The 12,408-nt window shown below is 42.0% G+C and overlaps 1 protein-coding gene across 8 annotated transcripts in view; it reads left to right on the plus strand.

The window, feature by feature from the left end:
* The window catches only part of DPF3 (double PHD fingers 3), a 263,952-nt gene that overhangs the window by 192,145 nt on the left and 59,399 nt on the right, over positions 1-12,408 (plus strand). For all 8 annotated transcript variants that reach the window (XR_014466298.1, XR_014466299.1, XR_014466297.1 and 5 more), the window contains exons 6-7: positions 284-350; positions 12,141-12,287. Coding sequence is in view for 5 of the 8 variants with exons in the window: in XM_083167316.1 (XP_083023442.1) it covers positions 284-350; positions 12,141-12,287 (214 nt within the window). In the remaining 3 variants the exon portion in view is untranslated. The remainder of the gene's footprint in view (positions 1-283; positions 351-12,140; positions 12,288-12,408) is intronic.

Consider the following 12,408-nt stretch of genomic DNA (forward strand, 5'->3'; position numbering starts at 1 on the left):
TCTGCTGTGACTTCTCGCAGCAGTTTACAGCCATCCAATCCCACTTGGTACATCACATGGTGCTTTGACATGTGATGTATTGCATTCCCCACTGCTGGGAGGCTGTCCAAGTCAGAGGTCAGATGTGCAAGCAGGTCTAAGCTCTGATTCCGATCTAATGTGCACGGGACCGGATGTCTACCAAATCAGATTTAGTGGCCCGATAAAGTTGAAAATTTGGTGTATACATGGTAATGGTATGCTAAAGGTTACACAGTCAGTAAATATTTAATTTCATTCCTAGGCTCGTGGTGGAAGGAGGAGGAATGATACGTCTTTCGATGAACATGACAAACCTTACGTATGTGACAGTAAGTAGCATTCTCCTGATATGCCTTGGTACTAGTTCATACTGCTCAGCCTTGTACAACTCAATCACAGCCTCACATGTGCTTTGTTTTGCTTCTGTGCTGTAGCTAGAGGCATAGTATCTCTGTATGTTGTCTATGTTGCCTTGTAAATTGGTGAACACTTAACTAATGCTGCAAGCAACATGGTGTCTTTGCTGCAGATTCATTTGAGATGTTTTTTGTTTTTTTCTTAAAGTAGAACGAACACAAAATTTAAATGAAAGGAATATCAGATGCACCCCTGGAAAGGTTGTTTGCTAATTCTATTCAAGCACTAATATATATTTTTCAATATGAAAGTTTTAGATCATGCCAATTAAGAAATTCTATGACCTGCACAACTGAGTCTCTACTTATGTGTATGACTCTGCTCAATATATCCGCTCCAAGACATTGAATGTAGATTTAGCATCAGTAGAACCCAAGGGTTCTCTGCCAAAGTATGGAGTAAATGATAGTCTAATTACACTCATATTTTTTGAGCCCCCTATCCTGATGAGGTAGGTTCAAGCTGGTCAGCCACTGGCTGTCTCTCTCCGACCTCACCTGTATCTCTCAGCCTTTCCTTGTGTCTCTCAACCTTACCCTCTTCCCTTGTGGCTTCACCGTCCCCTGTGTCTCTCAGCAACTCCACTAACCCCGTGTCTTTAGGTCTCTACGTCCTCTTTTTACTCAGCCTACGCCTTTTGTGTCTCCATCACCCGGCCCATGTCTCCCTAGTCCACACTTCCATCCTGCTGCATTCATTGCTGAATCTGGAGATCAATCTTATTAGCCACTAGGCTTCCCTGCTGTCCAGCAGCATTGCATTATGACGTCACATGCGTTCCAGCGCACCCATCACAAAACAATAATGTGCCAGCTACCAGTGTCCAACGATTTGGGTTACTGGCCTCCCGCTCCTTCTTTTTCTCATTCGGCAAGATGGCTACCTGGCAAGGGGGATACAGGAATTGGAATCCCGGGAATCCTTCACAGAGTGTCCCCTTTGTCCCCCGTGTCAACTAGCTACAGCTGTGAGAAGGAAAAGCATATTATACAGGGGAGGGGCAGATAGACAGGGGTGGTAGACTGTAAGAATGGAACAGAGTGTTAGGATGAGAGATGGTTGGGTTTGATGAAGTGGCTCGTGAGAGCCTTTTTGAAGTTTTTGTAGAGAGGTGGAGTCTGATAGGGAGTAGCACCTGCAAGATTGTGGAGTGGGAGGAGGTAACCACTACTGGTTAGGCAGGAGAGGCAGCATGCGCTGTATATCCCATGTTTTTGCTAGTGTGCAATTCACATCTACTGTTATTGTCTGGCATTTCTATGAAGTTCCAACTACTTTTGGTAGTTCTCTTTAGTGTCATTCATACCATAGCTCCCTTTTCACGTAGAAGCACTAGACTTGGTCACGATGAACCCCCCCCTCCAACACCATATTTTTCAATGTAGAAAAGCGAAAACGGAGAACCCCATTGCTGCAATATACCAAATGACAGTAAAAATTTTTTATTTTATCTCCTATCAGACCACATTCTCCTACTTATTTAGCATTGTTCCCCACAGTGATTGTACGGGGGGCTCTGTGATCATGTCCGTGTATGACACTATTACTGGACGGTAAACAGAGATGATGTATTGGGCTTTCTGGCTCTTAGAAATCAGAGATCCCCACGTGAAACTTCTTACTATAACAACTAGCAGAAGGGAATTTAGAAATAATATTGTACTTCAACGTCTTGCTCATGCGATAAGAAGCTGAGAAATATATTGTAGCTGGTCCTTCGCACTGATCATGACCTCAGATCAGCTGCAAGGAGAACGATTGAATTTCTACTTTCAAAAGGGAGATGAAATTAGTTCCGGTCTGTATAGATGTGACCTAAAATATAAGTACCAGTAGCGCACACTTGGTAATATTGTGCCCACCCTCACCCTCAATTATCCCCCACCCCCGTAGCCTAATGTAACTTTTCCCATTAGTGCCTACCCCTAACCTTTCTACCCTGCATCCTAACTCTCCCCCCCCCCTCCCCCCCCCCCCCCCCAGACAAATCCTGCATTTTCCTCTGCATACAAAAACATTATTAACCCCTTCATTGGTATGCCCAGGCTAAGCTGCGCTGCCTGTGCAGGCTCCCCAAGAAGAGTTCTGTGCATACCATTAATATCTAGGTGTGCACCATCTGGCAGCACCGCACGGCCATTCCTCCCGGTCGTCTCCACTCCCCCACCCCTGATCACCCAGCCATCTGACTACACAAGTGCCCACAAGACACAACAGCAGCATGGGAGCAGCAACACTATTTCTGTTATTTCACCATTAGGTTAAAAAAGGTCTCTCAATTAGGAAGTATTTATTAAAGCTTGACAATAGATACAATTGTGAGAGAGAGAGAAAGTGCCAAGCAATCAGTTCCTAACTGCCATTTTTTAAGCAGTCTGTAACATGTAAATTAGATACAGATTGTTCTCGGATACTTCAGATAGGTGGTGGAGGGTACATTTATACATATCTGGTGGTCCTGTCCGTAAAATTACCAACACTTGGAGAGAAGTTATCACGTAACCTCGAGCCTCTTTGATGTAACTATCCCCTCTGATCCCAAATATTTCCTGCTTCCCTCCCTTACCCATCACCAGAATAAACTATTCCAACATATATCTGCCATGACATGTCAAATTGCTATTGACTGGAAAAAGTCCTCCCCAGCACACCTGCAAGTGATTATGGGGCAGATGTATTCTAGCGGCGCTTATCGCGCCGCTATAATACTTCCTGCTTCACCTCATTAGCAAGGCGAAGCAGGAAGGGACATCGACAAGATGTATTAGCACTCCCCCGCTTCGGCAGACAAGATGTTAACTCCCCCCTACGGTGATGTCCTCTCCTGGAGATAGCACATTCGTTTACACTGTTGCGCTGTTTCCTGTCCCCCGGCTGGCTCGAGAGCGCAAGAGCGGGATCTTGCTGCTCACACGAGATCCCCAGCGCAGCCTACAGCAAACAGCAGGGACAGCACTGTCCCTGCTGTTTAGATATGACTTCGCCAGCCTGCTGCTGGCGAAGCTAAAACCGGTAGCGGGCAGAACGGTCAGCATAGCGATGCTGACCGTTCATACATTCAGCCTACTATCATTTAGATAGCAGCGCAGATATGGACAGGGGTGCATAGCCCTTTGCCACACGCTGACTCCGTGGTACATGGGGGAGAATCGGTATCAGTGCACATAGCGTGCTCTGATACCCCTTTTCCCCCATAACAACACCTCATACATCTGCCCCTATGTCCCGTATTTAATGGGTTGGGATCATTTGGTCTACAGCATGATGGTCGACAGTCATTAGATCGACATGTGAAAAGATTGACATGTTTCTAGGTTGAAAGGTCATTAGTTCGGCATGTGGTCGACAGTCATTATGGTCAACAGTCATTAGATCGAAATGTGAAAAGATTGACATGTTTCTAGGTTGAAAGGTCATTAGTTCGACATGTCGTTAGTTCGACAATGTTTAGGTCGACAGTCAAAAGGTAGACATGGGGTTTTTCACTCTTTTTTGACCTGAATGTCAACACAGTCGACATGGACACAGTTTAAAGTGCACCACATCCCCTCGTTGCGCTTGCGATGCATCGGGCATGGTGCCTCACTGTGCTCGGCACACTATTTTATTCTCCCACCACGCCCTAGTGATGGTAGGGCATAAAATACTGCCTGTCGGCACATGTCGGCTTAAAAGAACAGTGAAAAACCCCATGTCGACCTTTTGACGGTCGACCTAGACAATGTCGAACTAATGACCTTTCGACCTAGACCCATGTTGACCTTTTCCCATGTCGACCATCATGCTGTAGACCAAATGACCGCATCCCGTATTTGATATGTTTATAAAATGTTTAGTATATGACTGCTATTATACGTAATTCAATTAAAACGTTTTCTAAAACCTGGTCCCCCTGGTTGACCTCAAAATCCCTCCCCCCCCCCCACTTGGTTTCTGAAACATTGTCAACTTAAACATTTCCCCTTTTTTTCTAACTGTGGTATCTAACAATCCTTTGTATCACCTTTTCTTGTGTCATCTTGGTTAGAGGTCAACCCCTCTTTTCTGTCGGTTAACTTCTTTACTATTCTCTACACTTTTCGGGTACTCTTTCTCGGTTTCTCTAATTACCGGTCCTTGCTGGTATGCACTTACAGGCGGTCTGCCACACCGCTGTGAGGTTCTTTTCTTGGTACTTGTTTCCTAGCATGGCGCCCATTGCATTGCATACCATAAGCCATACGATGGTATGCGATGCAATGGAAGTTGATGTTATACAATTTTAAATCGTATACCATCGCGTTGTATGCCATTGTATGTACAATGGTATACGATTTTAAATTGTATAAGCACCCCAATGGGTGTTTTCAATGTTAAATTGGCCCCCTAGAAGATTATTAATTGTATAAGCACCGGGTGCTTACAATGTTAAAAGCACCCCCACTATCAACGCCAACCTGAAGCGTGGCGGTACGCATCCTCCGACCTTTTCATACCCCCACTATCCACGTCGGAGTGGATCTCATTTTAGATAGTGTGGCGAGCGTAGCGAGCCACCGAGCCCGAAGCGTGGCGAGCGCATTCAGAATACATGTAAAGTAATACGCGCCTCTCGCCACGCTTCGGGCTCGGTGGCTTGGTGCACTATATAAAATCAACTCCATGCCGATGTGGATAGTGGGGGTATGAAAAGGTCGGCGGACGCGTACAGGCGCCCCTCGCAGGCTCGGAGCGCTCGCCACGCTTCCGGTTGGCGTTGATAGTGGGGGTGCATTTAACATTGTAAGCACCCATTAGGGTGCTTATACAATTTAAAATCGCATCACATGCGGATATATGGCATGCGATGCCATACAATGCATAAGATGCCATATGACTGAATATCGTGGGGCCGTGCTAGGAAACAAGTACCCTTTTCTCTCTTATTTAGAAATTTTGGATCACTATATTTTAAGCCAATTTTTTGCGGATTTGTAATTGTCAATGTGTCTTATTTGTCATTTTTATACGATTCATCAATTTTTTTCTCTTGCAAAGCTTTGATAAATACTCCCAAAATTATATATCAATATAAAATAAATGTAAAAATATCACTTTACTATTTTTATTTTATAAATGGTCTTCTCTGTAATGCCTTCTAAATGGTCTTCTCTGTATTCAATCCGGGATTCCAACTGTCGGAATCCCGGCCACTTTCTACAGCTTCCAACAGTAATTCGACTGTTGGTATTCAAAGTACCAACAGTCGTTGAGTTTTGGAAAGTCCTGAGATCAGCAAAAACTACCTTGAATTCGATAATCTATGACCGTTTCTGTCAAAACTGAACAGACTTTAAAAAAGTTGGATCTGACAGTCTTCAATGCTATCGGTAAAGGTAACGACAGCATTGAAATATTGGCACAGATTAAATACCCCCCTAAATCTTTTTTTTTTATCCAAATCCTCCCTCTATGTTAAGGGTTCTCAAACTCTGTCTCCACACAGTTCACGTTTTCCAGGTCACCCGGCATGTGCACAGGTGCATTCAATACTCATAGACACATTTTAAAAAGCCCATGCCATTGTTCATTGTTAAAGGTATATTCAAACTAGTAGTAATAAAAATAAGAAATGCACAGGGTTTCAAGATTATAGTTTTTATTTTCCCTCATTTAAACTTGTCCTGGAATACTAAAGTTTTCTATTAGCAGCCAGGAAACCAACATTTGGAGGTTGCTCCTTGTTAGATACACTCTCTATATATTTAAATTTTGCTTTCTACATTTTTTACAAACACTGCACATCGTCCATCCTAACAAGCTGATTTTGGAAAGGATATTTGGGGTGAATTCAGTAAATACCATGAAATGTGGCTGACAACGTTTTCACTCTCCCGTGATTGATCTTATTCAATTGAAAATTCGCAAAAATAGGATTCTTGCAATAATTATTGCATTCAAAACCAGAGTAAAATGTAGGCGAAGATGCGGAAATCTGCCCATCCCCCAAAACACCCCCCCCCCCCCCAAAAAAAAAAAGAAGAAGCTAATACTGTATAGCAAAAAAGTCTAGGGGTAACATTTACTAAAGCTTAAAACAAAAAGAGGGGATGTTGTCCATAGCAACCATTAGGTTCTGTCTATAATTTCTCGATTGCACTCTAGAAAATAGACATAATCTGAGCACCTCCATAAAGGTAATCACCACATAAACATCACCTCTCTTCATGTTTAGAGGCTTTAGAAAATTTATCCCTAGTAGCGGTCACAATAAAAATATTTAGGGTTACTAAAACGGCGTCAAATGGCTGTTACTTTATAATTTTCTAAAGACAGGTAAGTGTTTTTCAGTAAACTAAGTGCTCAAATTGAATAGACGGTACATATGGTTATATATTTGAGTAATTTTAGGCAAAAAAAAAATCCCAAACCATTACTCCCACCTGGAAGCCTAAAAGCACTTGTTCTAAATCATAAAGCAACCCAATATTCAGGTCTTGTTTATTTATTTTTTCCCCATTTCCATAAGTTTGCCTTTATTTTACCTAAAAAATGAATTAAAGAGCAAATTAAAAAAGTTTCAAAACTACTAAGTGCCTAACTAGTCTTTCAGGGGCAGGGTCTCAGTGATTCTGAACTTTTTTCGTACCGTAAAATAGAACTTTCCTCAAGCTAATTACTTGCTCAGAAGTGATGTGAAGTTTTTGGTAAACCTATGGTGAATTATTGCTGAAAATGTATCGTGGACAATTGAATATCCTTTCTTTAACGGGTCACGATAAAAGCCACGTTTTTATTTTGAAAGGTGTTATCACAGCAAATTGAATCCCCCCCAATAGTTTTTGGAAGGAGTCTACAGATTACCTTAATTTACAAATAGGTTACTGAAAACAGTATTCAAGTCAATTCGATAACACAACACTTCGGTGAAACGCATGTGGTTACTATGGTACACCTCTGTTGGTACATATCTTAAGTATAACAGGAATCACTCCCATGAAAGCAAATAACTATCATACCAGTGATTGAACAAGGACATAGACTTTTATAGTTTGGGCCAAGGAGGAACTGCTGTTACGTAATGGGAGGAATCACTTCTTCATTTTAAGGAGAATCATAATTACTGTTAGTTTGACTTGCAATCAGGAGGTTGGGGAAGAAAGCCATTGGAGAAAATACTATAAAAACGTAAATTATTATAGTAAAAATGCCTAACAAGGAACTACGCAATGGTAATAATAGCTACTTACAAATAATTTACAACAGCATAAATTGTTACACATTTGACTCTTTGATAACTATAAATTAGATCTGTTGTAACTGTCTCTCAATGAGAAAGATTTTTTTATCCTTTGAAGCATGGTCTCGGCTAGACATTACAATAATGAATAAGCGTTTCTATCTATAGGCAGTTGATAATCCTAGTTTGGCGAACAGATTAAATCAGGATAATATTTGGCATAAGACTGCAGCGGGAAATCAGTTAGGGAAAGAGATCTGTGAAATTAAAGCTTATTCACAGAAAGTAATGACCATGTTCTCAGTGCTATCACTTTAGACATCTGCTATAATAGAAGTATAATACATTTTACCCTTTTTTTACCTTTTGTGTGTGATTAAATTAAGAAATGTTCTTATATGTTACCAATTAGTGTGTGATTATTATTAAAGGAGGGAATAATAATTGTCTGGTTTGGTGGTGTTTGTGGAGTATATTTTAGAGTACTGTCATCTTGAGTACCTGACACAGGACAAAAAGAAATAGCTAATCTAGATACATTTTTTAAAATAAATTATATTGCTTAACTTTAACTAAGTGAATCCACCAACCTCTATAGAAAAATCAGGTGCAACTTATTTAGAAAATTATCAATAATAATTATAAAAAAAAAAAAAAACCAATACCACAGCTCAAATTATGCTGCTCCCAAAAAGACTAATAAAAATCCAAAAAAAAGCTAAAAAAGAGGGCGAACTGTGTTGATCTTATTTAGAATGTATTCTTATTAAACCAAATATAAAACATTTAATTCAAAATATGCAGAATAATAAAGCAGCATTTATAAAACCAATTCATTAAGCAATAATTAAAAATGATTTCAATTATTGCTTAATGAATTGGTTTTGTAAATGCTGATTTATTATTCTGTATATTTTAAATAAAAAAATTTATATTGGGTTTAATAAGAATAAATTCTAAATAAGATCAACACAGTGCACTCTCTTTTTTAGCTTTTTTTCTTATTTTGGATTACCAACCTCTCTTACAGCACATTACACTCATTTCATATGAAAACCATTGTTACTAGAACACAAAAAAACCTATATGTCCCGGAGGAAGGCCAGGAATAAAATCGCAATTGCGCCAAAGGCAACGTACAAATATTAGAAAAAAGAGGGGTACTTGTTTCCTAGCACGGCCACAATCGTAAGTAATCGTGTCCCTTAATTAAGGGACACGATTACCCCGATGGACCCGATTTCTTTTGAAATCAGGTCCATTTTGCCGGCTAGGAAACAAAAATCGGGGGCATCGCGTCGGTCGGGACCATTAACATTGGTCCCGACGCGACCGACGCGATGCCCCCGATATTTGCATTGACTTCAATGTTAAAAAAAATTTTAACATTGAAATCTTGTCGGGAACGGTAAAATATCGGGGGCATCGCGTCGGTCGGGACCATTAACATTGGTCCCGACGCGATGCGACGCGATGCACCCGATTTTTACATAGGATTCAATGTTAAAAAAAATTTTAACATTGAAATGGTGTAAAAATGTAAAAAAATGTGAAATGGGTCAATATGACCCATTTCACAATATAAATGTCCCCGTCGTCGCCCCACGATAGACGGCAACCCGAAGCGTGGCGAGCGCAGCGAGCCCGCGAGGGGCGGCGGTACGCGTCCTCCGACCTTTTCATGCCCTACTATCCACTAGGGCGTGGAGTGAGAATAGAATAGTGTGGCGAGCGCAGCGAGCCACCGAGCCCGAAGCGTGGCGAGCGCAGCGAGCCCCGCGAGGGGACGCGGATACCTTCACAGGTAAACGCGTCCCTTCGCGGGCTTCACAGGTAAACGCGTCCCTTCGCGGGCTTCACAGGTGTCCGTGGCGACGCGGACACCTGTGAAGCCCGCGAAGGGACGCGATTACCTGTGAAGGTATCCGCGTGCGCTCGCCACGCTTCGGGCTCGGTGGCTCGCTGCGCTCGCCACACTATTCTATTCTCACTCCACGCCCTAGTGGATAGTAGGGCATGAAAAGGTCGGAGGACGCGTACCGCCGCCCCTCGCGGGCTCGCTGCGCTCGCCACGCTTCGGGTTGCCGTCTATCGTGGGGCGCTGTGTACGCGCTTCAATTTGGGGGGGTTTGGAATTTTTTTCATTCAATCCAATGTAAAATTGGGTCCCAGGGACCCAATTTACATTGGATTTAATGAAAAAATCGGGTCAAAAATCGGTCGGTCGCGTCGATCGCATCGCATGCGACCAAATCGCATGCGATGCGATCGACCCGATTTTTTTCAGCACGACCACCCCGATCTTAATCGGTGTGGCCGTGCTAGGAAACAAGTACCAAAAGAGGATACCAATTTAAAAAGCTTTAAGTTATATGGGAATCTAAAGTAAAAAGTCAGCTAGCCTCTGTCATAGAGGTCAAATCAATTAGGGGTAAAGTACGGGGGCAATTAATGTGATGTGTTTTTGCAATGCCACACAAAATCTCCCGATATTGCAAATAATAATACAAAATGTTGTGCTTAGTAAAATACACTATTTTGAGGCACTAAATCACGTCCCTCGTCCGCAAATTTATTTGACCCCATTAACCTTGTATTGCCAAAAGCTATGCATCAGTAAAGTAACACATCACACCTGCACTGGAAAACCAGGTTAAGTCATATATTTGACCTTCAGTCAATAGCAATATTTACATTCTGGTCTTGTTGTCCATCAAACGCTTAAAGCTGGCCATGCATTACTACTGCTTCTCCGAGGGGAGAAGTCACAGCCGGACCCCTTCACCTGCCCGGCAGCTGCCCAGGCCTCAGAATTGCATGTGATATATTGCATGTGAACCTTTTGCATGCAATATATATCTAATGCAATCCCAGCAAGTGCTGCCGGATCTGATATATCTATAGTGCAGCACTTGTGATCTAGGTGCTCCGATCCAATGCACACGGGACTGCCGATCAGATCTAAAACACATGCAATTTGCCACTTTTCACCTGATTCCTCTGCCCAGTGTGTTGGAATCGGGTGAAAAGAGGGGAAAATCGCACAAGTGTATGGCCAGCTTAAGGGTGTTTAACTCAGCCTTAAGCTGGTCATACACTACATTGATGTATCATAGCATCTCGGGCGACAGGATCACACGCGATTCGTTGTATGTGCTCCTTTCACATGTGATGTATCGCATAAGACCCCTGTTCCTCGCTGCTGGGGGGTCCAAGTCGGAAGGACTGCGCTTTGGACCCGATGGGACATCAACTGCTTTTGATTTGGCCCGATTTCTCAGGCCGATCCATCGGGAACGGGTGAAATCGGCCCAAATCGCAGTAGTGTATGGGGGCATTTACACCAAATTTGTATAGTGGATTCAGAGCAGCCGTCATTAACCACAGTTATTATTTGATGCTTCCTGTTACAAAGATAAAAGTTTTGCGCTTCACTGTATGCGCCCAAGTTCCTGACTCAGAGACAATAATGCATAGGTCACTAACAGCCCTAATAAGGTGCCGCACAATACAGTGATAGTTTCTTTGTCCATATACATTCCCCCATGTTCCTTGTTGTTCAGCAAGGTTCACACTTCGTTTTGTTTCTCTCTCTCTTTCTCTCTCTCTTTCTCTCTCTGTTGCAGATAGTTACAAACAAACGCATAACCCAAAAACAGCTGACAAAGGTACTTTAAAGTTATTGCCTCTCATCTTGCTTGAACAAAAGGCTACCATAACATTGATAGTGTCAGGCTGTTCCTGTGCTGCCCCTTTTCCGATTATAGTTTGGTTGCTGACTCTGCACTTGGACCAGGTATTGTACGTTGTACAGAGCCTTGCAATAAATGAACATCTAGATATGGACAACAAATTGAAAGTGGTCGTTTATACTGTTCACTAGTTATCTGAATGTGTCAAACAAACCAAAATCCATTCTTCAAAGTTTTAGACTATAAATAATCTGTATGTTAAGCTAATGAGAACTATGTCAATATATAAGTATTACCAGATTTTTGCTCAATATTTGCTTACTTGTTACTGCTTTGGTATGCTGCGTTTATCTATACTACACATTTGATTAATAAAAGTATAAAAACAAATATTCTTCAAATAAAGTTCACAAAAATATAAATATGGTATTATAGTACTATAGAATAGTCTTCATTCTAGCACTCGCCATCTTTGAAAGCCCATGCAGTTTCTCTTCCTTGCCTGGGGTGTCACTGTCTGCTGTGGTGTTTCTAGCACAGTGTGATCTGTATATCAGAACTGATATACAAACTAGATCTGTGCTACAAACCCCACAGCAGACAGCGACACCCCAGACAGGGAAGAGGAACTGCATGGGCTTTCAAAGATGGCGGGTGCTAGAATGAACACTATAGAATATCCAGTGAATCATTAATTTGTATTATTTTTTCCGCTTTACCTTTTAATTTATATTGGATTAATGCTATTCTCTCTGTGATACACATCTGCATTCCCAAGAGAACATTCATTTTCTAATGTTACCTTTTTGTAGTTTGTGGAAAACGCTACAAGAACAGACCTGGTCTCAGTTACCACTACGCCCACACTCACCTGGCAGATGAAGAAGGTACAGACAGCAGAGACCAGGAAACTCGATCTCCGTGTTCTCCTTCCATCCACAGAAGCGAAAACCAGAAACGTAAGTTCAGTTTTATCTCCAGGGGCGATGTGTGGCTTGGGTGCTCAAACCTACATGCGCCATTTTTAATTATTTTTTAGTTAAAACCTTTTGTTGCATTCTGCAGACTGTGTTCATGAAA

This window comes from Crinia signifera, chromosome 12 (assembly GCF_055691185.1).
Source record: "Crinia signifera chromosome 12, ASM5569118v1, whole genome shotgun sequence".
NCBI classification, from domain to species: domain Eukaryota; kingdom Metazoa; phylum Chordata; class Amphibia; order Anura; family Myobatrachidae; genus Crinia; species Crinia signifera.